Source organism: Squalius cephalus, assembly GCF_949319135.1.
Source record: "Squalius cephalus genome assembly, chromosome: 7".
NCBI lineage: Eukaryota > Metazoa > Chordata > Actinopteri > Cypriniformes > Leuciscidae > Squalius > Squalius cephalus.
In genome coordinates this window covers 26,958,091-26,985,832 of record NC_137128.1, presented here as the reverse complement: position 1 = coordinate 26,985,832, position 27,742 = coordinate 26,958,091, and the positions used below count along the sequence as shown (strand labels likewise).

Here is a 27,742-nt window from a genome sequence, read left to right as displayed (position 1 = left end):
TATGATGGCATTTAATAGTGTTTACCTGGAGGAAGTTGCTTCTTCTGAGCTCTGTCATGTTGATCTTGCCTGTCCAGGAGCGATTAACCGTATAAAATATTCTCTGAATCACCTGAAGAGTAGAGAAAGGACATCATGGAGTTAAGGATGTCAAAAAGTTCTAAAGAAAAGTTTAAAAGACCTAGACTAAAGTGCTTGCTTAATCTCCAAAACACTACATCTAGGAACAATCGATAATAAAAGAATTTACTACTTTGGACATAATCCAAAAAGAGTCTTTGAAGCGGTTACTTTAAGATGTTCTCTACATGTTCTACATCATAATAATCATGAAACCCAAATACATAAAGCCTAGGGGCCAGATTTACTAACTCTTCTGGCATCAAAAAACTATTGTCGGGATTTACTAAAGACATGCAGTGAAAAATTAGCGCTGAAGAGGCGTGGACAGGGTTATTTTTGCAGCTGACCTTATTGAATATGCAGTTGTAGAAATTTCCCTTTCAGATGCAAAATTTATGAGAGGAGAGTATTTAAATGAATCACGCAAGGTGATTTCCTAAGATTTGCGCTAGTCAATTTACTGGTATTGGTGCTATTATTTAAAGCCCCAAAAAAGCATGTTTTAAACCAGACGCTAATTTGCGTTGCTCTTAGTAGATTGCGTTGGTCATTATGGAAATGATCCGGCTGTGTCTTTAATGTGCGCGTCGTCATAGATCACACACAGAACTTTCCACTCCCATCTGCGCTTTTTTGGAAATGCGCTCTCACGCTAATTTGCCCTGTTTAGTAAATCTGGCCCAAAATGTTTAAACAAGTTCCAGAACCCATAATCTCTCTACATAATGGCCTCAAGTCAAAGCCCAACTGAGAAATGATACTCTGGATTTCAGTGATGCCACATTTGATAAGAAGTGATATTTTGCAGAGCAAATGTGTTTATCAGGGGTGTCGCTTGTGTTCTTAAATAAAAAATGTAAAAAAAAACACAAAAATGATAACCTAAATAATTTAGGTTGACACTCCAACATAGTAAGTGGCGGTATTGCAGCTTAACGCTGGTTAGCACTCATCATAAAACAGAAAAAGATGACGATGATGACGCAGATTGTAGCTACTACTGTTGCACAAAACTGTCGGAGATGACAGACAATAGCGAGACACGACATATGAAAGACTGATAGCATTATTTATTCACAATTTCAATAGCTATCGCAATAATATCACTAATGAGGCTATTTTGGCCACGATAATCGTGTAGTGGAAATCTGATACTCTAAAAATAACAGCCCAAGTGCACATTGAAACCAGAGAGAAATGGGACATCTTAATTAAGCTTATCCAACTGTTGGATTCTACACCTTCCATCCATAACAGCTCTGAAATCTCAAGTCATACAGGTTTGGAGTAAATGATGACAGAATTTTCAATTTGTATTAAATATTACTGAACATTCCATTCAGAAGTTGTTTCTGCCTGTAGGTACAGATGTCTAGTGACTGGTCGTATGGAGACATACTGGGTTATATCTAGCCCTGTGGTGACAAAGGCCCCATGCTTCAGGCTCCAAGAGAAACAGTGACATCAGTGTGGATTAACATTTCATGGTAGATCAGTCCTCATAGGAGAAATTAGTACCGGGGTGTGTCAGCCAGTGCACCAGTGCAAGGAAGTGTCTAAATATGGGGTTGTGCAAGACCTTTGGTGGCATCCGTGTTTCCGTGATGTCAGGCCACTTTGACGCCATTGCCCTTCCCACCCCCTCCATCTCCCTTCGCAGCACGTGTTGCAGCTGTCCCACAGACAGAAAGATAGACAGACAGGCGCACTCCAGGTTTCACTGTTTCGACGCTTCACCAGCTCAGATAGCTGGATCTGATTTACTGTAAACACCTAAATAAGCTAACAAGGCTTTCAAACTCAGTTGACAGACGCTGACACTCAAAAAGTTGTGAAACGATGTTTTAAAAACATAAAAGAATTTAGCAGCATGTTCCAAAGACAAGAAAAATCCCCATTCCTGTAATCTTATCCCCATGAGAAACTTCTGTCTGTGTGATTGAGCCCTTCATAAAGATGCTTACTGTTGTGATGTACCGGGAATGGAATTCAGGAGCATCTTTCAAAAATGTCAGGCCTGGATGAGTGTCCACAATGTCCTAATCAAAAAACAAAACAAAAACAAGATTAAGTTTAAGTCTACAAAGCTCCTTTAGACCGCCTATGTAATGAATTTATTAAATGTAACATTATTTATAACACAAAAATAAATAAAACAACCATTACAAACTATAATAAAAATATAGCCTCTAATATCCAACACGAGACAGTCAGTTTGGAAAGATTATAATATAATATAATATAATATAATATAATATAATATAATATAAAGCAGGAAAACAAATTATTTATTTTTTTCACAATTTTAACAAAACAAAACACATTGTGCACCATTTAGATCCTCTATTGGTCGCATATTTTTTTATTTTACATTTACCTAAGACTTCTTTTATTCATTATCATATGTTCATATCTAATCACTGATGCAGAAATACAGGTGGTTTCAAAATATTTATTTTTCACAGCTATATGCACTGTAAAAAAAAAAAAACAATGAATCACAAGAGCAATGTTCCAACCTGTAATAGAGGGATGAAATCTTCTTGTTCCAGGTAATTGCAGCCTGGTTTGGCCAGCAAGTAAACAAACTTGGATGCATCATCGTAGCAGCTGTGCAATAACCTGTAAAGAAGAATAAAGGCAGAAAGTCTCAATCCAATGCCACACAAGATGTATAAAGATGTGATGTGTGTGCTGAAACTTACTTTCTAAATGTTGCAATGAATGAGTGAACAGAAACAAAACCTGTTCTCTCTCCACCAGCGCAAATGAACATTGGTGATTTCCAATAGAGGGGACATCCGCATGCCTGTGAAATGCAATACGTGAATTTTCTGTTTTCGTTGCATTTTAAATGGCATTGACATTAAATTATAATATTAATGAATTAATATTAATTAATCTATAATTATAATCATGTACTGCCAAAGAAAGAAATAAAAGCCGATAACACATTTTTATTAAATCTCGATATTACTTAAATGTTTATGAAAAAAACTAAAAATAATTTATGTACATTATAAGATTGATCCTCTTTAAGGGTCCAAATATCTGATTCTCATAGTGTAAATGTCAGGATGGATTATTCTGTTAATATTTCTTAATTATATGCTAATGTTCAAATATTATTCAAAATGTGAGAAAATAAAATAGAGTGTTGTTTGGAGATGGCATCCATCGTAATGCTGTGGCAATACAATTTGGCAAGCAGATCTGCTGGCAAAGACTTCGAAAAACAAGTGTCAGCTTGCATGTTCAAAGCTGTCAAAAAGGCTATTGAGAATGGTTCAGACTATGAATCTCATTTCAGGCAAAACAGTTCTCATTTCATATGCACCTTTGCTATCTTCCCCATTTCATAAATGTCAGCTTTCTCCTCCTCAAACTCTGTGAAGGCTGCCTCAATTTTGGCAATGGCCTCGTCATAGTTGGCTGCACAGTTTGGAAGGCCTTTGGGGAAGTAGAAGCGTGGAATGTTTATGGAGGAGGGTGGGGGCGTGGCCACCACTTTGGCTGGCGGAGGACTGGGTGACCGTGGGGTTGGCGAGGAGGGTGCAGGTGCAAGAGATGGAGGAGGTGTTCCAGGTTTCTTCTCAGGCTGGATCTATTGAGACACAGAGAGAGAAACAATAAGAGAAAGAATAAGGATCTCCATGGGTGTGACAACCGTTTAGGCCAAGTTCTACATTTGCTTCACAAGATCTCAAAGAAATTCAGCTGAATATGAATGTCATTCCACAACAGATCAAAGAAGCCATGCTAAAAAAGTTCAGCTGAAGATGTGCATGAAGCAAACAGTAGATATGAAAAAATGGTGTTAACAGTGGCTGTTTAATATAAATATACCATGTTCGCCATTGCGTGACAAGATGTACAGTATAAGTAATACAAAGAAAATTTCAGGAATGACTTCAATATTGAGAAAACATCAAGGCAGCACATATTTTGTATATTTAGTGCACATCTTCTCATAAGCATTTACTTCAGCATCATGTCCAATCTCTACAGAAGTATTTAGAGTAATATGCGGTATCAAATTAACAAGTAAACAATGCCTTTAAAATAGTCTGTGACATTAAAGATGCCTACTTAATCGCTAGCGATCTTTATGAAAACTTCTCTCCCGGTACTTGCTGTGCGAGGATGTTGGCTCTCGTTCTGCATATTCACGTTGATCAATCAACTTCGGCCTCATCAACTTTCCTGCCGATGTGATGACAGGAACTCCTCCGCAAAAAATAAGACAGATATTTTCCACCTAATCTTCTCGCCCTCACCAAAACAAGCCAAATACTTCATTTCAAGGGGGTTTGTTTACTTTTATGTCCACCTGCATTTTTTTCTCATTGACATAATGGTGAAGTAGAGTGATTTGGGCTCAACTCTTTGTGGATTGGATAAATGATTGGGACATGTTGCATGGTGCTCCAAAACACTGCATGCTTACAGTCTAATTCACAGGCCCGACACTAACAGCTGATGTCAGTTTACTTCATTCTTTTCAGACAGGACATTGCGGCACCAAGGTTAAACTTCTAATAACAAGCTGTGGAAATGTCCAACACATTCTATACATAGTCTTGACATACTGTTCTTATTCTGGTCTCCGGGTAAAACCCTAGAGTCATAGCGTGCACCTCAGGCCGCTTATTTCTAAACGGCACAGTCTTACTGTTAATCAAACAGAAAAAGAGCTGTTGAAGTGCGACTGAATTTTGAAGAAATCTACTGCAAGCAGGACAGGACCAAATGGACGTATTGAAGAGAACAGCTGTGGCTCAAACCCGGCCTGTACCATCCGCTCCCTCCCCCCTCCTCGAAGCTCCTGTACGCAACACTTGGACACTGTATTCCTGTCCTGCCTCACCCCCTTACACTATCCTATTAATAAACACGTTGGTATCTGCCTGTGAATAGTTTGTCTTGTCTGGCATGTGAGAGTTAGCTATGGCATTCTTTACTGAACTACAGAGGTTGGCTACTGACCTGGGCTTGCTGGAAAGACTTGAGCCTTTTCTTGAACCGTGACGGAAGGACAAAATCACAGCCTCGGGCCAAAAAGGCCAGTTCGCCCCGCAAGTCGGGATCCTCCCTTAACGAGGCCTCCTTGATCATCATATTGGCAATGTCAAAAGATTCAAAAAGTGAGAAATGAGGAAAAACCCTCCAAATAAGGAAATTGGAGAAGCTACTCCAACAGTAGGTCCTCAGGAGGATCAGCTTCCGTTCAGGAACTTGCAGAGAACTCCGTTCTAGCCAGTGTCACTCGTATGCTCTTGTTCCACTCACTTCAAAACTCTCATTTGCCAGGCTTTGTCCAGGGATGTAAGGTGGATGTGTCTTGGCGCACGGAACAATTCCTAGAATCGTGCCTGCTACTGTAACAGCTGGAATCCAGGAGCATTGTACCAAAGAGGCCAGGCCGCCAGCCTCCTGATTGCCTTTCGAAACTACAAAACACAAAATCTCAACTCAAGTCCATAGCCAACGGGTTCCCAGCCCTGCGAAACATGAGCCGCTCTGGGTTCTGCCCCCCGGACCAGTCCCCTCTCTCTCTCTTAGCCTGTTCTGTCCTGATGAGCAGGGGGCTGAACGCACCGATATGGAGGGGAGGGGGATCAGCTGTGTCAAATGTCCGTAGGGGTGAGCAAGTTGTATTATGGGAATGGAAGCCCCCTCCCACCCCCAAACAGAAAGGCTAAAGTTAGCCAGAGCACTGATGAAGTTCAAATTGCTCGACCAAGACTTTGTTTATGTGCAGAGGAAGGCAGAGAGAGAGATGGGAGATTGCTTGGAGGGCCAGGCCCCTGTGATAAATGGCACCCGAGAGTTCATGGGGTGCACTTCGGGAGTGGAGTAATAGGGCAGCGTTTTAGGGCACTGCACCCAGAGCATAACAACACTGATGTCTGGAGTGCACAAAGCTTCCTCTCTGCTCTAAAAAGTTTCAAACTAACCGATACTCAACTTGATACTGAACTTGATACTCAAGGCAGACATAACCCAACTGGTGCGCTACAAGAACATTCGAAGGCCCCATGACTTTTCCAGCTGTTCGTGATTTACTGGATAAGGAGAAACAATAGGGATTTTTAAAAATATTCTTTTGACTCAGTTTCTACCTGACAAGACTTTCCAGAGCTTTGCATAACTAGAAAAATGTATATTTAACTTAAAAATTCCCATGGAGTCATACAACTTTTATTAATTTATATGATTTTTCCAGGTCTAAAAATCACACTTTTAAAATTAGACTAACTCATATACAGGTTTTTATTCTACACACACACACACACACACACACACACACACACACACACACACACACACACACACACACACACACACACACACACACACACACACACACACACACACACACACACACACAAACACACTTGTTGAGGAGGTGAATCAAAACAATCAAAAGCTAAAACAACAACAACAGCAAAAAATCTAGATATTTCTTATATAAATCATCTTTAGGCCCCCTTGGAAGTTTGCTGATGCCCTGGTTTCCATAGACTGACCTGGGTCCAATTCTTCATACAGTTACCCGTTGACAATTTGACCCAACCCTGGACTGTTCCATTCTTTGAAGCTGGTCACAGAGTTGTCGTAGCAAAAGGTTCATTAGCTCAAACTTCCACAGGAGTAGATTTAACAAAACTAGGATTACATCATAGCTGAGTAGAGAGGATACCAGAAGTCAGTCCTAGACACTGATCCTTTGTTACAAGAGCATTTTCTTGACCCAGGAAAAAATATTTAATATTATTATCAATTATTATTATTAATTTAAAATATTATTGTGATTAATATTATTATTAGTAATATCCACAATAAACAAATGTCTACTTTAAGGACAATGATCATGAGAAACAATATCACACTCATTATTTCCAACATTGCCTGGGATCAAGTCCATGTTTGTGTAAACATTTTAACTTCTAGTCTACCATCCCCTATACCTGTGTGAACAACAAAACAGAGAACTAAATAAGTATAGTGACACCTAGTGTCTGTGTTTATAAATTATCCAACAGCTATCTTTCTAGAAATGTACACATGGTGGTGTGTGGGTTATATTGACAGACAGCTGCGTTAATCAGTGCCATGTTTACATTTTATCTGCACAAATAAACCAACCAACTTTTTAAGAAGAAAAAAAAGCAAAGGTAATGGAGCTGATTTCTTTGCGTAACTAAGCTCTAACACCCAGCAGATCTTCTCCGCTTTCCTTTAAGCCTTATAAATAACACCCTCTGTACAGGAGGCCTCCTGACATTTTCACTTGTACATAGCAATCCCAGCATTCCCCGTTCTGTCTCCGGCAGCTGTTAGGAGAATATCAAACGCATCAAGATTCCTCTGTGGGCAGAGAGACATAAAGAGGCCTGCCTGCTGCTAACACCATTAGCCAATGGAGGAAGAGAAGAGATGCATGCACAGTTCCAAGTGCATGTAATTAAATACTTATTCTTGTGTTGGCCAATTCTTAGTCTGAAAAACAAACCTGCTGTAAATAGAACATTAATGAAGTTATCTTCCATGAAACAAGTAACCTCAGAACCAGATTATAGTTAGCATGCTTCTGACTCACACTGTATTCTAGCACACTAGGGATCTACTACGGCAAAATGACACAGAACCTGCATCCCCACGGGAGCACTATGAGCACTTAACCACTATTAAGGTGCATGTGAACATGTGCGCTATATGGCTGCACTACGGACAGGGCTGGAGCTAGAAATTCTAGTCCTCCATTTCTTTTTTAAGTGAAGTTCAGGCAGGGACAAGGCCTGATGGACGGTTCACGTGTGCCAACACGTTGCATGATGGTGCTTTTGTGCGGACGACCCAAATTCAGATCCCGCTCGAGTCACTTTCCAGTCTCACCATTATTATAATATTACAAAACAATGTTCTCTGGATCAAATATCTTTGGGAGCTCATGCTTCATTATGTTCAGCTTGCTGGTGACAGAGTGCACTGTAATATCTCTTTAGTCAAAGCAAAAAGTTAGTTTTTAAGTGATCGCATTCATACGCAGGTCTTGTACCATCCAATTTTTTGCGATTTCTAACATTTGAGGTAAATGTACTTTTTTGTTAAAACTTCCTCACACCAAGTTAACGTATGGTATCCAACCATTCAATTATTTACGGAACTGACCTTTAACGCTAATAATAAAGTATTTATTCTTAGATTAATGCATGTATTATTATATAATAAAATTCTAAATGCAAGATCAAAATTGGGTAACACTATTTTAAGGTGTCATTGTTACAGTGTAATATATTTAAGTTCTGAGTAATATTAATTAACAACATGTACTTACTGTAGGGTTAGGGTAGGATTAGAATTTGGTTGAGGGTAGTTGCATGTAATTATGCATAATGTACTGTTTTACTATGGTAAGTACATGTAACTTATGTAACTAAGACACTGTAAAATAAAGTGTCACCAAGAAGTGTCATAAATGACCACAGAAGTGTTCTAGCAGATGTTCTACATAACAGGCCAAACTTACGATGTGACTTACAACATGAGGATCAAGCACACATTGTATTAGCAATCTTATGAGTTTGTGTAATTTATTTGATTACATTTCTTGATTACAAGTCACGATGCCTGACAAATTATGGCAGAATTCCTAGAAACACTAGGGCAGGCCAGGACTTTCCTGTCCTCAGTTGCAGAACAATATAAATACAAGAGTGTCACCTTGCCTAGTGGGTGCCTGTGGAACCAGCGGCACTCGCTCTGGATCCAGGGTTACATTCTAAAGACCTTAAGTGTGTTTCCCCCTCCACTGTTGGCATAACTAATTATTATATTGCAGTCTCTTTGACTTCAAGCCTTGTGCATGCAACTGTAGCTGAGAATTAATACTATCATACTATCAGAACAGCTAGAATATTTCAGCTGGAGTGAGGAACATTCAACTTTAGTTTAGTTGGTCTTTCCCAGACTACAGGTAATAATTATAATAATTGAAATAAGCATAATTTACTTAAATATAAACAATATAAGTAAATTATAAAAATAATATTATTAATATAAACAAAATATAACAGCATACAGTATAGCAGGTAAATATTTACCACAGGTAAATAGTCATGGCCTATATTTGGATTATGAAACAGTTTCTGGGTGCTAAAGGAGAGATGGGCTTGTCAGTGCTAGCATATGAGTGGATTCGCTGAGACAGGCAGAGCTGTGCAATGCTGGGAAATCCTATGAGCAAGGAGTTAATACTTCTACGGCCCTCCGCTTCAACTTCAGAGTCACACCTGTCTGCCTGCTTATGCCAGCCAGCTTGTTCTAGGACGTGCTGTAACAGTGCCCGGGCCTCTCGATGGCTCTGCAGGTGCTGAGTATGTTCTTGCACTGACAGGAGCCAGACTCATCACACCTGTCTCCTTCCCATCATCCCAGACACTCCAGCACCACGCTGAGTCTTTAATTAACAGCAAATCAGTTCTGTAGGATTCCATAGGTATCGGAGTGATGTACGGGTGTCACCCATCCACAGCCATGACCTATCAAAATGATCTTCTTAACCTTTAGAAGATAGATTTCCACTACTAGTGCACTGGCTTTCTAGGATTTGGAAATACTCATGGTGTATTGGTCTTATTGGAGGCACATTTAGTCGAATTACCGGAGAATCCAGCTAAATTTGTTGCATTTGTGGGAATAATAATGTTTTCATTCCATCAATTTTCAGCAGGTCTCAGTTGCACAGTGTTGGGATGCCATTGCTAGCTGAAGCGCAGTACACCCCTCTACCCCTGCACCCCACTAACATTATAACGTCACAATGTGCGTTTGGTATTGGCTGTGTGACAGTGATGGGTACCTCGGTGCAATCAGAAGGTGCTCTTCGCTCCAAATGCTTAGAAAAATTGCATAGCTGCCTGAAAGCAGTTATTCAGAGATTAATTTCAGCTTTCAAAGCTATGCTTAGTGCTTTGATTTATGGCACAGCAAGTGCAGCACAGAACTCTGAGACTGGAGGAGGATGGGGCACCAAGGAGGCACACAGTTATATTAGATCCTTCCTGAAAGTGAGGAGACGAGACAACAGTAAGAAGAGGACAGGACAAATGTGCCTGCATTTCAGAGATGGATAGATGGATAGAGACTGACAGATAAAGCAATAGATGGATAGACAGAAAAATAAATAACCAGCATGTTATCTTTAAAGTCACTGTGAAATCAAAATAGTAAATTCTTATTTTTAATGGAATATTGCAGTGTTAAAGGGTTAGTTAACCCAAAACTGAAAATTCTGTCAGTAATTACTCACCCTCATGTTGTTCCAACCCCGTAAGAATTTAGTTCATCCTCGGAACACAAATTAAGATATTCTTTATGAAATCTGAGAGCTGGCTCACTCCTCCTGTCACATTCACTGTCTGTCATCGTCCTGTCTGCACTACAGTTCCCAGAATCCTCCTTGTTTCCACACCTGAACTCACTCCCTTCATTACCCACCTGTTCGTCATCATCATCATCTGCATCACCTGTCTTGTGTTCATCTGTCTGTGTATTTAAGTTCCTTCTGTTCACTCCTCACTTGTCGGTCAATGTGCTTATGTTAGGTTTGTTAATGTTTATGTTAGGTTATCTATGTTCTGAGCCCACGCTCCCTTTTTGTTTGTATTTGTTTATATTGAGAATTAAAATCTTGGAATTCATCATCTTTGTGTTCGTCTCCTACATCTACCCGGAAGCCTGACAGATTGACCGACCAAAAGACAAGATGGACGAACACCTCAATTTCATCCTTGTGGCCCAGGAGAACCACGACATCCTGGATTTCTCCCGGAAGTTTTTTCAGCTCGCCCTCACAAGTTCTTTGGAGGATGAAACCCTCAGCACACTATTCCTGATCGGGGCTACTTTCCATCGTCCCCTCAACCTCCCAGACATCACTGGACTTTCCTGGAAAGAGACGGTAATCCGGTGTCTGGAGAGTGTTGCGCCCCGGTCAGGAATGTCACCCAACCCTGCACTTCACGCCAGTCCAGCTGAGCCCGCACTTCACGTCAGAGCTGCCGAGACCAAGGCAGTATGCGTCGTGCCCGCCGCCCCTGAGACAGTGAGCGTCATGCCCGCCGCGCCTGAGACAGTGAGCTTCATGCCCGCTGAGCTAAAGACTGACAGCATCATGCCCGCCGAGCTAAAGACTGACAGCGTCATGCCCGCAGAGATTTTGTTTTCTTTTACTCCGCCGAGCTTGAAGCTCCCTTCACCGCTGGTCCCACCCAGCTCAGAGCACTCTTCGCCGCTGGTCCTGCCCAGCTCAGAGCCTTCTTCGCCGCTGGTTCCGCCCAGCTCAGAGCCTTCTTCGCCGCTGGTCCTGCCCAGCTCAGAGCCGCCTTCGCCGCTGGTCCTGCCCAGCTCAGAGCCCTCTTCGCCGCTGGTCCTGCCCAGCTCAGAGCCCTCTTCGCCGCTGGTCCTGCCCAGCTCAGAGCCCTCTTCGCCGCTGGTTCCGCCCAGCACAAAGCCCTCGTCGCCGGATCTGCCCAGCACCGAGCCCTCGTCGCCGGATCTGCCCAGCACCGAGCCCTCGTCGCCGGATCTGCCCAGCACCGAGCCCTCGTCGCCGGATCTGCCCAGCACCGAGCCCTCGTCGCCGGATCTGCCCAGCACCGAGCCCTCGTCGCCGGATCTGCCCAGCACCGAGCCCTCGTCGCCGGATCTGCCCAGCACCGAGCCCTCGTCGCCGGATCTGCCCAGCACCGAGCCCTCGTCGCCGGATCTGCCCAGCACCGAGCCCTCGTCGCTGGATCTGCCCAGCACCGAGCCCTCGTCGCTGGATCTGCCCAGCACCGAGCCCTCGTCGCTGGATCTGCCCAGCACCGAGCCCTCGTCGCTGGATCTGCCCAGCACCGAGCCCTCGTCGCTGGATCTGCCCAGCACCGAGCCCTCGTCGCTGGATCTGCCCAGCACCGAGCCCTCGTCGCTGGATCTGCCCAGCACCGAGCCCTCGTCGCTGGATCTGCCCAGCACCGAGCCCTCGTCGCTGGATCTGCCCAGCACCGAGCCCTCGTCGCTGGATCTGCCCAGCACCGAGCCCTCTTCGCTGGATCTGCCCAGCACCGAGCCCTCTTCGCTGGATCTGCCCAGCACCGAGCCCTCTCTGGCACCCGGGACTTTTCCCAAGTATTTTTTTGGGGGGGGGCATAGGGCTCCGTCCTGGCCACTCGAGGGGCCATGGCCACCTGAGGGGTCCTCACCACCATGGCCACCTGAAGGGTCTCCTCCGCCATGGCCACCTGAAGGGTCTCCTCCGCCATGGCCACCTGAAGGGTCTTCTCCGCCATGGCCACCTGAAGGGTCTTCACCGCCGTGGCCACCTGAAGGGTCTTCTCCGCCTTGGCCACCCGAAGGGTCCGCACCGCCTTGGCCACCCGAAGGGTCCGCACCGCCTTGGCCACCCGAAGGGTCCGGACCGCCTTGGCCACCCGAAGGGTCCTCACTGCCGTGGTCGCCTGAGGGGACATCACCGCCGTGGTCGCCTGAGGGGACATCACCGCCCTGGCCACCCGAAGGGTCCTCACCGCCGTGGCCGCCCGAGAGGTCGTCTCCGTACTGGCCACGCCCGAGGGGTCGTCTCCGTCCTGGCCACGCCCACAGCCTGCTCCACCGTGACCACACCCACAGTCTGCTCCGCCCTGGAGGCTTCCTGCCTTGTCTCCCTTGCCTTGTCTTCCCCGTCAGCCTCCAGGGCGCCCACCCTCCCACCCCTTTGGTCTTTCTACGGCGCGAGGACGCGCCTACCGGGAGGGGGGAGTAATGTCACATTCACTGTCTGTCATCGTCCTGTCTGCACTACAGTTCCCAGAATCCTCCTTGTTTCCACACCTGAACTCACTCCCTTCATTACCCACCTGTTCGTCATCATCATCTGCATCACCTGTCTTGTGTTCATCTGTCTGTGTATTTAAGTTCCTTCTGTTCACTCCTCACTTGTCGGTCAATGTGCTTATGTTAGGTTTGTTAATGTTTATGTTAGGTTATCTATGTTCTGAGCCCACGCTCCCTTTTTGTTTGTATTTGTTTATATTGAGAATTAAAATCTTGGAATTCATCATCTTTGTGTTCGTCTCCTACATCTACCCGGAAGCCTGACAGCTCCATAGGCTGCTAGGTAATTTTTATCTGGCATCCCAGAAATGTTAGTAAAGACATCTTTAAAATAGTCCAAGTGACTACAGTGGCTCAACCTTAAGTTTATCAAGTGACAAGAATATTTTTGTTCGCAAAAAAAACTAAAATAACAACTTTATTCAACTATTCATTTTCATCTGTGTGGGCCTCAGAGTGAGTTCACGTAGTGTAACAGCGCAGCGCTTCTGGGTTGTACGTCAGAACGAAGGCTCACTATTGGCCAGCATCACACGCATGACCAGCGTCGGCCAATAGTGATCCTATGTTCTGACGTACAACCCAGAAGCGCTGCGCTGTTTTCTTGTCGCTTGATAAACTTATGGTTGAGCCACTGAAGTCACTTGGAATATTTTAAACATTGTCTTTACTCACTTTCTGGACCTGCAAGTTTCAATAACATAGAAGCCTATGGAGGAGTGAGCCAGATCTCAGATTTAATCAAAAATATCTTAATTTGTGTTCCGAAGATGAACGAAAGTCTTACGGGGTTGGAACAACATGAGGGTGAGTAATTACTGACAGAATTTTCATTTTTGGGTAAACTAACCCTTTAATAAATGATTTATCCGTGCACATATTTTTTTTCAAATGTGCCCTCATAATCTTGAATCAAAATGTTTTCCCTTCCCTCATGCAGCAACATCTCTTTTCTTCTCTGATGACAGGTTTACTGTGGGGTTTACAACCTGTCACTCACATGACATCACAGCAACAGCAAATCAAAACCATCCAATCAATTCCCGATGGACAAAATCAAGTCCCGCCGTACTTTTTTTTTTTCTTGTTCGAGAAGATTTTTTACTTCAATATACGTCACAACAGGGATGAAAAGACTATTGCAATTTACGTTACATGACGACATTAAACACCAGAACACTGTCTTTCAAATGTTAGGATCATGGCACCATACAATGCATTGCTATAAGGTCCTGCCAACTGATTAAAAAATGTTATCAAATTAAATGCATATGTTGATTAATTAATCAATTTAAACAATTAAATCTAATTGTGTCAACATTTGCTGAGAAAAAAAAAATCCAAAATGCCCTAGATGAAGATAATACAAAATCATTATGTTAATTTTAAAGAAGTCAATATTGTATGTTGTAATTCTATATCACTTATCAGAAGCCATTTTCTGGCTAATCACTTTTATTCCATCATGGATTTGTTCATTTCTATATACACTGATGTGTTAAGCATTTTGGGCGTGGATTAAAAAAAATTACTTTTTCTTTTTTTATTAATAGCACTGAATTAGCACTAAACATTATCAATATTTTCCAAAAACTTATTTTTTCTCAAGCAAACAAGATGCTAGGAAAATCTGACGAACCCCAAATACAAGATGCTGCAAGTTCGTATAAACAGGCACTGATTGCAATATATGATTCTGAATTTCAGGTGAGGCCTGTTCATAGAGACTTACGAAACACATTGATTGGTGTGAGGCCAATATTTCATGCATTTGGTATTAAATAATGCAATTCTAATTTCTTTAACCAGATTTATTAAAATAACTATACTAAAAAGTATCCTGATCTGAGTTCTATAATAATAACACAACCATCCTGTTAATATCAACACCATCCTTTTAGCCTTACACACAGTATTAAAGCAAACTGGTGTTCATAGCACATAAGCCTGTCTCTACACATATAACTCTGTTATATCATGTTGAACCCAAACAGTTGGAGTGACTGGGGGCAGATGGCAGAGGCCGTCTATCTCTCTCCATTGCAGTGCAGAAAGAGAGCACCAGGACTGGACAGCCCATCTCGTCCTCACCCCCACCTCCCCTCGCTCCCTCTGACGCAGGAGCGACTGCCATGTGTGTAAAACGATCCACAAAGATAAAGCTTCTAATTTGCAGTTTATTTCTGCAGCAGGCACTGGGCAGACTTTAGAAACACATACAAATACCAAACCCCCACCACACACACACACACACACACACACACACACACACACACACTCACACCACTGTTTGAATCTGAGCGCTTGAAAATAGAAGTGCCAAATGCCATCACCATAGCGATAACCCTTTACCTGGACTTCTGAGTCCCTCTGAGGAATGTGGGGGCATGAAAGGGGCCTTATTTCCTCACGCACACTCGGCAGAGAGTTGAATTGAGGAAGTGGATTTTATGAGGGCCTATTCTATTCCAAGCTGGATTTCCTCTATGAAAAGCCACACAGTGGGAGCACTGAAAGAAGTGCCATTAAAATGACAGCTCACAAAGGCTGGGCCCATGGAGGATGGGACAGCTTTTCAAAAGCCAGAATATTCTAAATGAACTTAATTTAGAGAGAGACACGACTTTGGGTATTTACGCACTCAGTGCCAGACAGGACATGTTAAATCAACCCCTCAAGTTGTGGAAGTGGAATTACAAGGAGTACTTTAAATATTCTGATAGTGTCAGTTTAGTCAGGGTTTTTGTTTTCATGCGTCAAATACATATACTGCAACTAATAATTACATTAATATTTTAATATATCAAAATACAGTGTTTTTTTTTTTTTTTTTACTTGGAAAAAGTAGAACATTTATTTTTTATTTTTCAAATTTAAAAATGTTTTCCTTTTAAGGCCAGAATTAAAATTGTGCATACAGCCATTTCACCAGTGTTTGATTACTGTGATGTAGGCTAGTTTATATGCATGCACTTATCTATTAAAAAAAAAAAGCCTTTCTACGATTTGTGATTAATACCGGCTCTTGTACTCACCATTGTATTTTATATAATTCTTTAGGATGGTCATCGTTATACGTGAAAAGGAAAACACATTTACTTGTTTCATAATGAAGATGTTGTTAGTTAAATTACTGCCTATATTTTGATCTAATACTTACAGTACTAGATCAAAAACAAAAATTAATCTAATTGATCGGGTACGGTCGGTGTTTGGCAAATCAGCTTTTTCCTATTTTGCAACTAAAGAATGGAATGAGCTTTAAAGAATCCCTAATTTAAAAACTCTTCCTACAGTAAATGCTTTTAAATCATTATTGGAAACTGTTTTGAAGGAGATTTGTGATTATTTTTTTTAAAGAACTGTTGTATTTTATTTATTTATTTATACTTAACTTTGTTGCTGATAAAGAGTTGGTAATGAAAAATGTATCATTTTCAGTAGTGGCCTCTGAATGTTCATTTCATTGCATTATTAGTCATTATAATACTCCATCACTTGATTTATTTGGATACATTATCAAAGACTGTTGATTGGAAAATAGTAAACAATGCAGGAATGTGGGGTAGGAATGTGAATAATCTGTCAGGACAGATTAACGAGTGACTTGGAAGCTCCAAGCTTAGATGAATTCTTGGTAATTGACTGAGGTGACGAACATGCAGTATTGTTGCAATTGATTTGTGGTGGCCTTGTGTTTGCGGCTCTCGCTCAATGTATTCTCCACATGCTGTTGTTTACCACTTGGCTGCCATCTATTTCAGGGCAGGTCAGAGCAGCCTGAAGGTTCTGGCCAAAGGCCCTGCTCACGTTTTTACAACCAAATAAGCAGAGAGCCTGAAAACAAAATGCAGGGGAGCAGTGAAACTGTCTTTATATTCCTGAGTTAAGAAGGTTCTGATCTTGAAAACCTTTTGGCAAAAATGCAAATAAAGCCATACTAAAATAAGAAGGTTCTATTGAGGCAGCTTTGTTTCTGCACTGTAAAACTCTTTAAAAAAGTAATTTACAGGATTAAAGAGTATTAATTGCTGTAGTCAGAAATTTACAGTGAAATGAATGCATGCTGGGTCATTTTATTACAAATTACTGTTAATCAACAGCAAAATTATGCTGACATCACAGTACACTGCTCTTTACTGTGAATTCACATTATAATAAGTTGTCTGTAACCATGCCACTGTAAGAAATTATATTGTTCAGTACTGTAATTGTTTTGAAGTCACCATAATGGTGATTAGTGTCCTATTTGCTTGGGATTTTGGACCTTGTATATTCATATTAAAATTTCTGATCTAACCAAGCCAGAAGTGGGACAAATGAAAACATTTGTTAAAACAATGACAATCTAGAATATAAAATAGGCTAGGCTAATTGGCTTATTCTAAATTGGTCAAACTATATTATTAGCGTTATTTCAGCATAAAGATTTACCAATATCTTATTGGAAATTCATAATTGTTTGTAGATGGATATTTCACAATGGTAAAGCAGCTGCTCAGATTTATCTTTGAAAGGTGTGACATCATCTTGCAACACAAGATTTTTTTTTTCTTCTATCACCTAATGATGCAAAGACATCAATACTCGACATACAAAACACAACAATGGTGACACTCAACAAATAATAATAATAAAAAAGATAAATTCTGAACATTACAAAATAAACAAACACAAACTGCTAAAAGTGAACCAAAAATAAGTTCAGGAGCAGAGATAAAACCAACAAAAATCAAGAAACTCCACAGCATAATCTATTCATGCTGCACTGCATGTTAGGTACCTTCATAGTACACATGCACTGTAGAAATATAGTATGATATTGTAGATTTTACAGAGGAAATTTCCAAGAGTGCCGTAGGATACAAGAAAAGTCCTATTGTGGAATTACTGTAAAAGTAATGCAATTATCAACTGTAATTTCACACTAAAATAGTGTGTATTGATGAACTGCAGCATGAGCCACCACAAATTTTACTGTTGTCATGGAAAAGATTATATATCTTAACTATGTCAGAATTCCTGTACTTTCATTGCATGTACTCGACCATTAAAGTAGTATGTTCTGTAGCTATCCCGGACATATCACATCTACCACGTTAGTATCCTCCTTTGACCTATACATTTATGATGTTGTAGAGAAAAAAGTGAGGTACTAACAACAGCAAAACAATCTACTTGGATTTAGCTAAACAAATACAATTAAACAATGGCGAACAACTTGTTTGATACCTATCACTTACTGTTGCACTAATGTACATTGTTTCTCATGATTGTGATTCCTGTATAAATAAACACATCACTGACTGTCTGTGTTTAGCATATAAAGGCCTCTGAATCACAGAGTAATCAAACATAGCTCAATATGCATATATATAATGTCTGAATTCTACTCAGGTAGCTGCATTTTTTCAAAGTTTTGTCTTTCAAATCAACAGGTGCAACTGGAAGTATCACAGCCTGTCTTGTAAAACTAATTTACCAGTGGCAATAAACAGGAAAGACACACAATTAAAAACAGGCATATGTTTATCATAACTGTAAGGCACATGAGAACTGCTATGAGCCGAGGCCTGCTGCACTTACAGTCCTCACCAGCAGATGGGGGAATGAGCTTATATGTACTGTATCTGTGTGCTAAAGTTAAAGGGTAGTTCAGTCATTTACTCACCCTCGTGTCATTGCGAACCTGTATGACTTTCCTTCATCTTCGAAAACTGAGAAATTCTTTAAATATGGTCTTACAAGTTTGGAAGAACATGAGGGTGAGGTAATTGATGTCAATTAAAAAAATTGGGTGAACTAGCCCTTTCAAAAAATGACATATTGATTCATGTCCATAGGAACATTTCTAAAATTCATAATTTGAACAAATGCACAAAAATTTCACCGGAACATTCATACAGGTTGATACAGAGAACAAATAATGTGACCACAGTTCAACCAAGATATTCCTATATCAATCAAACCATGTGAATGTCAAGCATAATACCTGGATTGAACACAGAGGCTTTGAAATATGATGTGTCTCTCTCACCTCATACAGTCATAGTCATTAGTGCCACATTTAAAGCGGTTGTTAGACTTGTTAAAACTATTTTAAGCTATGCCATTTACCACCCAGGAGACACAAGGTCACGAACCCTAGGATTCCGAAATGTCTCATCCGCCCGCGCACCCTGTCCATTTATCATTTCACTGTATTTGCCAACTCCTATAAAACAGTTCAGGAACTTTACGCACCTCATTTTATGTGGATAAAAGATTAGAGAGTTCCAACATAAAATGCATTGTCACATCTCTAGACAGGGGATACAGTCTGGTTAGGGGAATTTAGCCTTTGAAGAGTGAGTCTGTGGGGAGATGGAATCTCTGACGAGGATAAAGCTTTCATTGGCCAACACCTCCCAAATTCCATGGACTACACTGGATTACAGGTGGAAAATGCAGTCAGGAGTGAGTAACCGCAACAAATACGGCTTATTGGAAAAACACCTTGTGATGCAAGCCGGCAAACATTTGTCTTTTTCCATTCATGACATGCTGTGTACAAGCTATGTTCATGTTGCGAACTCTCTCTACAACACTAGATGGCAGACTATGATTCTTGAATAAAAATCCATAAACACCAGAATGGTTTCACCCAGTCTATTTGAAGTGAACTTAATGCCCGTAGACCATACAGTAAACGACTCAGATTTACAGAAAAATAATGTGGTTCCTGGAGGCCATGAACACACACACACACAAGCACAATTTCCTAAGCTGAGTCAGAGTAAATGAATATTTCACTCACTCTCTTCAGGTCTGGCTAGTCATTATCTGAGGATTAAAAGCATGGGAACATAAGTCCTTGTGTCTGTTGTGGCCACCTCATTGCAAGCACTCTCTGGTCAGATTATCTTGTAGTGCTTACTGAGACCTTACTTTCCATTCCCCTTTTGTCTTGTGCTCTTTTCTTCCCCTCTACTCACTCCCACCAGCAGCACCAGCTGGAAAAATACCCACCAACGTCAGAACTCAGTGACATGGATCCTGCTAAAACACTGTGACAAAACACTAATCACAGAGACAAACCGCTGCCAAAACCAAAGGCTTTCCTCCAATTCAAACATTCCTTTTTTTGGATAGCCGTCGACGTTTCAGGTGCCGTGATTTGGAGATCTCTAGCACAAACTGTAGAAGATATTTTTTTTAATTGTTCTAAAGATACACAGACTAATTTCAAATAAATATAGCTTGTTGTTTACCACCGATTTTATGCATCGCAACAAACTCTGCAAGCATCTAAGTAGGTTAATGTGACCGTCGCTACGACAAGGCAAGGTTCATTATGATGAGATGAGAATCCATTAAAACGCTGCTCCCTCTCAGCGAGCTGATAAAATCAGCCATTAACACTGTTCAATGACAACTGCATTTTTTTAATTCAGCATGCCTGTATTCATTGTCTCTTACTTGTGCTGAGCTTCGGGCATTAAAAGTGACATTGCTCTTGATTACTCAAATGCAAGGCACATGAGTAGTTTGGAAGGTTTCGAAACTGCATTATAAATGAGATTTTTGTCTTTCACACAGTTCACAGGATAATGGGTAATCTCTTGGAAAACAACTTCCAGACAGCATGTTAAAGTGAAGAGCATTGCCTGACTACTGGACACCCTCCATGACATTCTGCCAGAACAATAAAGGCATATATGTAACTGTATACAGTGTGTGCGTGTCCATGTCCGTTTGTGTGTGTGTGTGTGTGTGTGTGTGTGTGTGTGTGTGTGTGTGTGTGTGTGTGTGTGTGTGTGTGTGTGTGTGTGTGTGTGTGAATCAGAGAGAACTTTATTGCCAAGTATGTGCACACAAGGAATTTGTTTTGGTGACAGAAGAAGCTTCCAGTACACAGAGACAACAACAGTACACAGATAGTAAAATAAAAAATAAAGAATAAAGATATATGAATAAGACACATATGTATATATATAATATATAAATAAACATATATAGACATTTGTATGTACAGGTGTGCTATACAGTATACAGCAGAGTAGAATAGAATTCACAGGGAATGGAATAAAAGAGGTAGGTTATTGTCAAATAAATATATTGCACATATTTATCATTGCACATAGGGAGAACATTTAACTGTTCAAAAGGCAGATTGCCTGGGGGAATATGTGTGTGTGTGTGTATTTGATCAATTTAATGTGTCCATGCTGAATAAAAGTATTAATTTCTTTCAATAAAAAAATAATAACCCCAAACTTTCTTTTGCATATACATATTTTAGTTTTGATCACATCCATGAGTTAATTAAGTGAAGGCTAGTTTTGCTAAGCATTGATTTGACAATAGTAATGCCTCACAATGATTCTTTGTAGCATTTATAAAAATCAATATTCTGAATTGAAATAGTGTATTCTGAAGAATTTCACAACAATTCACCATCCAATTTCCAGAGGTATTTCAGAGTGCAGTTAGAACTATAAATTACTCTGAGGATTTAGTTTGGGAGATTCACAGAAAAGCTGTTTAAGATGTCTGAAGATTCACTTAAATTATCTGACAAAAGCAATCTCATTTAAATGAACTCAATACATTCAACAAACACGAAAGGAACCACTAGTGTCTTGATATTTTAGTGCTGTAAACACTCACAAAACCACACACAGAACTCTGTGTTCTTCCTGTAAAAGATCTTACAAAACTATCACTCTGACAAACAGCTGTAAAAATCACATAAAACTTGGTCATCTCACAAGAAATCTGGTTAACTCAAATCCATCCCATCAGACTCTTCACCTAACCATTAGAAAATAAATAATTTGAGAGTATGAATGAGCAACAGTTTCATAGTTGAAAAATAGGAAGCCACTGTTCAGTGCTGATGGTCATGATACAGGAAGATACACAGAGCTCCTGTTTTTCTTCTGTCAAATCCCCATGCCAGCTTAAGGACTTAAGCAGCCCCCGACACAAATGGAGGCTTAAGTACCATATTAGCAGCTCAGACATCCTAAACCCTGGGAAAAAGTTGACATCACTTGGGGGTCTCTATCAGTGCTAAGACTGATACAAACTGTTATTTTGAGGAGGCTGTTGTCTTGTTGCCATGTACTTGTGTGTTGTTTCGTACCAGAGCTATAGCCTCTTCCGTTACTCTTTTTGTATTGGAAACTCTTCACAAATAGCAACAGGCAGTGATTCACAGGAGGATGTTGCACATAAAGGGGTTTCTTGGCTCAAACCTAAGCTGTGATTTCATTTCCTCTCAGTGCAGGGCAGCCATGCCGGTGATGTAATTCCCTGCTGACCCTAAGAAAACAATTTGAGCAAATAAGAAGTTGGACACAAAAGGCGTACAGGCACCCTCACTCACTCCGTTTTTTTATTCTGTCCTTGAGGGAGTGAGCAAAAAAACACTGTCACTTGTGATCAAAACTTGAGTGATTCTGACTGTGAAAGACCGAAATGTACTTTGAAAATCTATTTGACTGCCAGGTGCACAAACCTAGTTTACAAGTGTACAAAGTGAACTGTGTGAAAAATTCTAATCCGGTCATTATCATTAATATATGCAGCTGTGACTTACCAAAGTGTTGCTCTATGGTCATTTTAACCTTGTTTCGGAGAATTCATAGTCTCAGTTATCTGCAGATGTTAGTATGTGTTTGAATGAGGTTGACGATTTAATATGGGTTTTAATGATGCAAAATACTGAGATGGCTACACCAGCAACATGTTATTTTTAATTACAGTACAGTAAGAAATAGAGTTTGTATGACTGTGTCCTTGGCATGGTTGGAAATAGCATAATATAATGCATAATTATAGTATATTTAGAATTACTGTGAAAAGCCAGAACTGTCAAAGACATCTGATCATAACCAGGACCTCACACGATGCTCATAAAGCGGGGTATAAAGTGAGATAATCAATGTGTGTGTGTGTGTGTGTGTGTGTGTGTGTGTGTGTGTGTGTGTGTGTGTGTGTGTGTGTGTGTGTGTGTGTGTGTGTGTGTGTTAGATGACAAACTTACAAACTTAAAAAATAGAACACTAAAATAAAATAAATGACAAAAGCACAAAATTACTAAAACTACCCTAAAAAACTGAAAATATAAAAACAAAAGCTAATGTAAAATAGTAATAAATACTACAATAGGATATAAATACATAAATAAATGCATCAGAACAATGTTTCGGTGATGCCTGGATTAACCTTACTCACACACTCTCACACACATTCTAAATGCTAAACTCCAGTAAAACACGAGTGCAGTCTGTAGTTTCTCTTCACTTCATATAACAGAGGTGTCATGTCGACTCGCTCTCAAATGCGGCCTGGCCAATGGTGACCCAATGTGGTGTGTCTGTGGCTCTAAGCATGACTAGTTGGCCTGAGCCCCTGGAAGAGATCCTTCTGATTTATATTGACTGTAACACTCTTATTGCCAAGCAGGGTGTTCCCTGTCACCATGGAGATTAACAGCACTTCCTGACAGGTGCAGTGAAGGACATATTGCCTTGTCTGCACCATGCGGTCAAACCAACAGGGCAAGGTCTCCAGTCCAACATGGAGAGAGAGCTGTCTCTAGGCTTACAGAAGGAAGGTTTTACATGCAGGCCTTAAATCTGAGGGATGAATGCACTAAACAGTTGCACCACTTTTTCACATGGAATTTCAGTGCAAAACCCTGCACAAACCATATGCGATTAAGTTAAACTAGGCACTAATTGTGCTGTAATAGCACTGCACCGTGAATATTTCAATTCATTCATTGTTATTGTCACACAACCATGCCTGACACTGATCATTATTTTGTCTTACTAGAACTAAAACGCTACAAACTAAAAATCAACCATTTCAAATGCAACAAGTGGGAAGCACAACATTATAATATATAGTATAAAAAAAGTTTAACAGGAAGAAATTCACTTTAATTTTAAGATCAGTATAATATATATATTTTTTACCTTAGAGATTAATGTAAATGTAAAAAATAGATACAAAACAATATATAAATCATACTTTTTTTTTAAATCACAGAATGTTTCCTGATTTGCATAATACTTAACCCTTGTGCATCCTTAGGGACATTTTTGTCTTTTTCAGTTTTGTTTTTTTGATCACTTTGCCTGTGTTAATGCTAACTGCATAAAATTTGGCACAGGTGTGTATTTTTATTGGATTTTTACTATTTCACCGCCATTTCCTATAAAAAATATTTTTTGCACTAGTTACACAAAATACTTCCTCTCAGCGCCTTTTGGACAAAAATGTCCCCATTGAAACACATTAAAACTGCAATTTTGAATCCCAGGGCCATTTAACTATAAAATGATGCAATCTTTGTTAAGAGGCTTTCATTCTGTTGGCAAGGCTTCAAAATTAAAATTTTTACCATTTTTTACCAGATGGTGCCATTTTTTCAGGTTTGGCCTAAAAAGCAAATACTCGCTTTATTCCTGTTTTCTGCTTCGGCATATTATAGAGCCATTTGTATAAATTATGCAATGATAATTGTGTGGGTGTGTTGGTATGGATGTCAGAGTGAGGTTGGTATGTGTGTGTGTGCATGTGTGTGTTTGTAATATTGAGAGAGAACTCAACTGCAAATCTAAAATCCAATCACTGTGTGCAACAGTGGAGTTTTGCTGACATCCAATGGGGAAAATCTGTTACTGCGCCAAAACAAAATCTTACCAAAAGCTCATTTTTTGAGATATCAACCTCAAATTTGGAACACAACTTATATAGACTTATGGCTTTGATTTTCTAGCCGTTTTAGAGTTCAACTTGTTTCATAAAATATATATTTTATATAAAATAATGTTCATAAATAATTTTCATAAACTTAAACCTATATAACTTTCTTTTGGATTTACTTTTTAGTATTTTTATACTTCAGCAATAATCTGCCAAGGGTCTTCTTTAAAATGAGACTAAACTTAAGTCTGTGTTCCCAAGCTTCACATTTTTATGGCAGTTTTTGACACAGTCATTTTTGTCCACTATGTACCTACGTGTAACTTTTTTTAATTGATGCACAAGGATTAAATGCTTATAGTCACTAAACACAACATAAGTATGTGCAAATAAATGCTAGTGGCCACGACTCATTTCATAAGCCATTGAAAACTCATTTTAATTATCTTCACAATCACCTACATGAAGTTTTTAGTTCATAGGTTTCACAATGTCGCACATGTGAAACCAAGAAAGACAGGGAAGCAGTAAATAAGCAATCTCAGGAGAGAAGTACTAGCCCCAGCATCCGGAGCAACAGATTACCCTGTCAGCTCTGAGACAGAGGCAAGGAGGCCCAAACCCGTTGAGCGTCCACTTTCAGCCTCACCTGTTGTTTGGTCTAGCAATGAGCCATGAGACGGAAAAAGACACACAAACAAAAAGACCACACTCAGGTCCTGTAGCAATGCACAACAGCAACTGTTAGATCTGGAGCTGGTTCCCTAGATGCTGAGATGCTGACAGATGACAGATGGGCCACATCTTGATCCATTCAGTGCTTTTGTGTTCGTGATGACACATGCATGAACTAAATGAGATGAAACAAGAAAAGCACTGCAGGTGCACCGTGTTAAAAACAAGACCCTAGATTCCCATCGTAAACAGCAAACAGGTATGACACAACTGCTCAGAGGGAGAACGCATGGTTCTAATGTTTCCGCAGCCTTGTTGATCTCCGTGATTGGCAGCTTTGTGTTTAAATGGGGCAGTGGGCAGGGCCCCTGGCGTAGCGCGCTTATTTTTATTGCTCCCTCGGGTGTCAGAGAGGTGATCGGGTTAGCAGAAAGCTATTCCCAAACTTAGCCGTGACCCCCACGGCAACACTGGGTCCGTTTTCCTTCTGGCGACAGCCAGTCTCTTAGCGGAATGAAATAGTAGGCGGGGAGAAAGCTGATTTAGTCTTCCTGACACCTTTGTCTGTGGATGACAAGAAGGAGGAGAAGTGCCCTAGGCAAATCAACACCATTAACAGTGTCTGTGCCAAAACCCCTGCTGCCTGCTCTTGAACTACCAGCGCTCTCGAAAAAGGACTGTGTGTCCTCCACACCAACTGCATGGCTACAGCATCACAACTCAATCCCAAAATAACGTGGACCAATGAGAGACAGTTACTGGGGGACGTGCATTTTATGAAAACAACTTTCTAACTAAACATCTCACACTCATGATAAAATGAAGCTAATTTTCAATGGATGACTTGCATGCTTTAAACGTGAACTAATTCAACCTTGTTCGAGATAAAACCTCTAGTATTTGGCGTCTTGGGGAAGCATAAATGTGCTAATTTATCTGACATGTCTACAAAACCTAAATAATCAGCCATCAGGGCATTTTTAGGGGTGTGTACGTGTGTGTTCGTGCACAAGTATGCGGCTCATCCAACCTTAAGTGTTCTTAGTTATGCGCTGAGCAAGTACAGAAATAGGATTGGAGGAGGAGCCCCATTATTAAGGGGGTTCCACTCTTGACAGATGTCATGGCAACGTCATAAATAGCAGGCCCGAGATAGAACCTGAGCTGGTATTGGTTTACAAAGCCAGGAAAATAAACAAGAGAGGATTTAACAGTGACAGAAAAGATAAAAAGGGTGGGAGAGAGGTAGAACACAGGACACATTAAGAGCGAGGGTTAAATGTGCTTGGACGACTGACACAGGACATAAACAGCTTGACAACACTTCAGAGAGCTGAGAGTTAGTAAAAATGGGTCATGAAACACTAAAACATATTTCTCGAGACTTGCACTAGATGATGACTTAGTTTTTTTTTTGGAGAATTGAGAGTTGTGCCCATCTATGCAGCTTTCAGACCTTTTTACACATTTCATGTACCTATAAACAAGTACGTCCAGTACGTGCATTTCATGTACATATAAACAAGTACGTCCAGTACGTGCCAGAGTCTCACCCAAGAACCCTGAACTAGAGTATAACAAACTGTGCTTTCTTCTCCCCAACATGATGGATGTGCAGATAAAAAAGAATAAGGTGACAGCCAGCTCCAAAAGACACATGATACTGACCCCACAGTTAACTGCAACAAGCTTTTATGCAACCCGCTTTATATAACCTGGGAAATTACAACGGTTTTAAATGAAAATCATCAAGTAAACTACAATAAAAGACATAATCAACTGACTAAATTGCATCCATTTGAAATCAAACCAAAAGACCAGTTAGCAGTGACAAATACAGACTTTTAAAATACAAAAATGGTAACTAGGGGTCGACCAATATGTGATTTTCAGGGCCGATGCCAATACCGATTATTACAGATCATGTAGACCGATAACCGATATTTTGAACCGATATATAGCCTATGTCTAGAGTAAAAATGTAAATTAATGTCAAAATTAAGAATAACAAGGGGTTTTGACAAATACTTTCTTTAAATGATTTTAAACATATCTTTAAATCTGAGAACTGTTAATAATAACAACATTAATAATAATAATAATAATAATAACAATAACTTAAAAATTTATTTCATTTAGAGACACGCAGGATTCATTTCATTAAGTCATCAAAAAGTTGACAAATTCCGTGACTTTCTGCTTTATACAGTAAATTCCGTTTTTATGACTGGATTCTGCGATTCCGTCCATGTTTTCTGCATTGCGGAAATCACAGGGCCCTGTTATATTGAGGTGTTTTGAAACTTCCGTGTAGTGATTTATTGCAACTTCAGCAAAGTCTGCTGCTGCCTTAACTTTGAGA

General features: G+C 40.4%; 1 protein-coding gene across 3 annotated transcripts in view; it reads right to left on the bottom strand.

The window, feature by feature from the left end:
* Window positions 1-27,742, bottom strand: part of ppp2r3a (protein phosphatase 2, regulatory subunit B'', alpha) — a 91,999-nt gene that overhangs the window by 5,138 nt on the left and 59,119 nt on the right. For 2 of the 3 annotated variants that reach the window (XM_079875663.1, XM_079875664.1), the window contains 5 exons: window positions 3,461-3,727; window positions 2,829-2,932; window positions 2,643-2,745; window positions 2,088-2,162; window positions 26-112 (listed from right to left, as the gene is read on the bottom strand). In XM_079875663.1, coding sequence (XP_079731789.1) covers window positions 26-112; window positions 2,088-2,162; window positions 2,643-2,745; window positions 2,829-2,932; window positions 3,461-3,727 — 636 coding nt within the window. Of the gene's footprint in view, window positions 1-25; window positions 113-2,087; window positions 2,163-2,642; window positions 2,746-2,828; window positions 2,933-3,460; window positions 3,728-5,109; window positions 5,708-27,742 lie in introns of those variants that run through there. The other variant, XM_079875665.1, reaches the window with a different exon arrangement.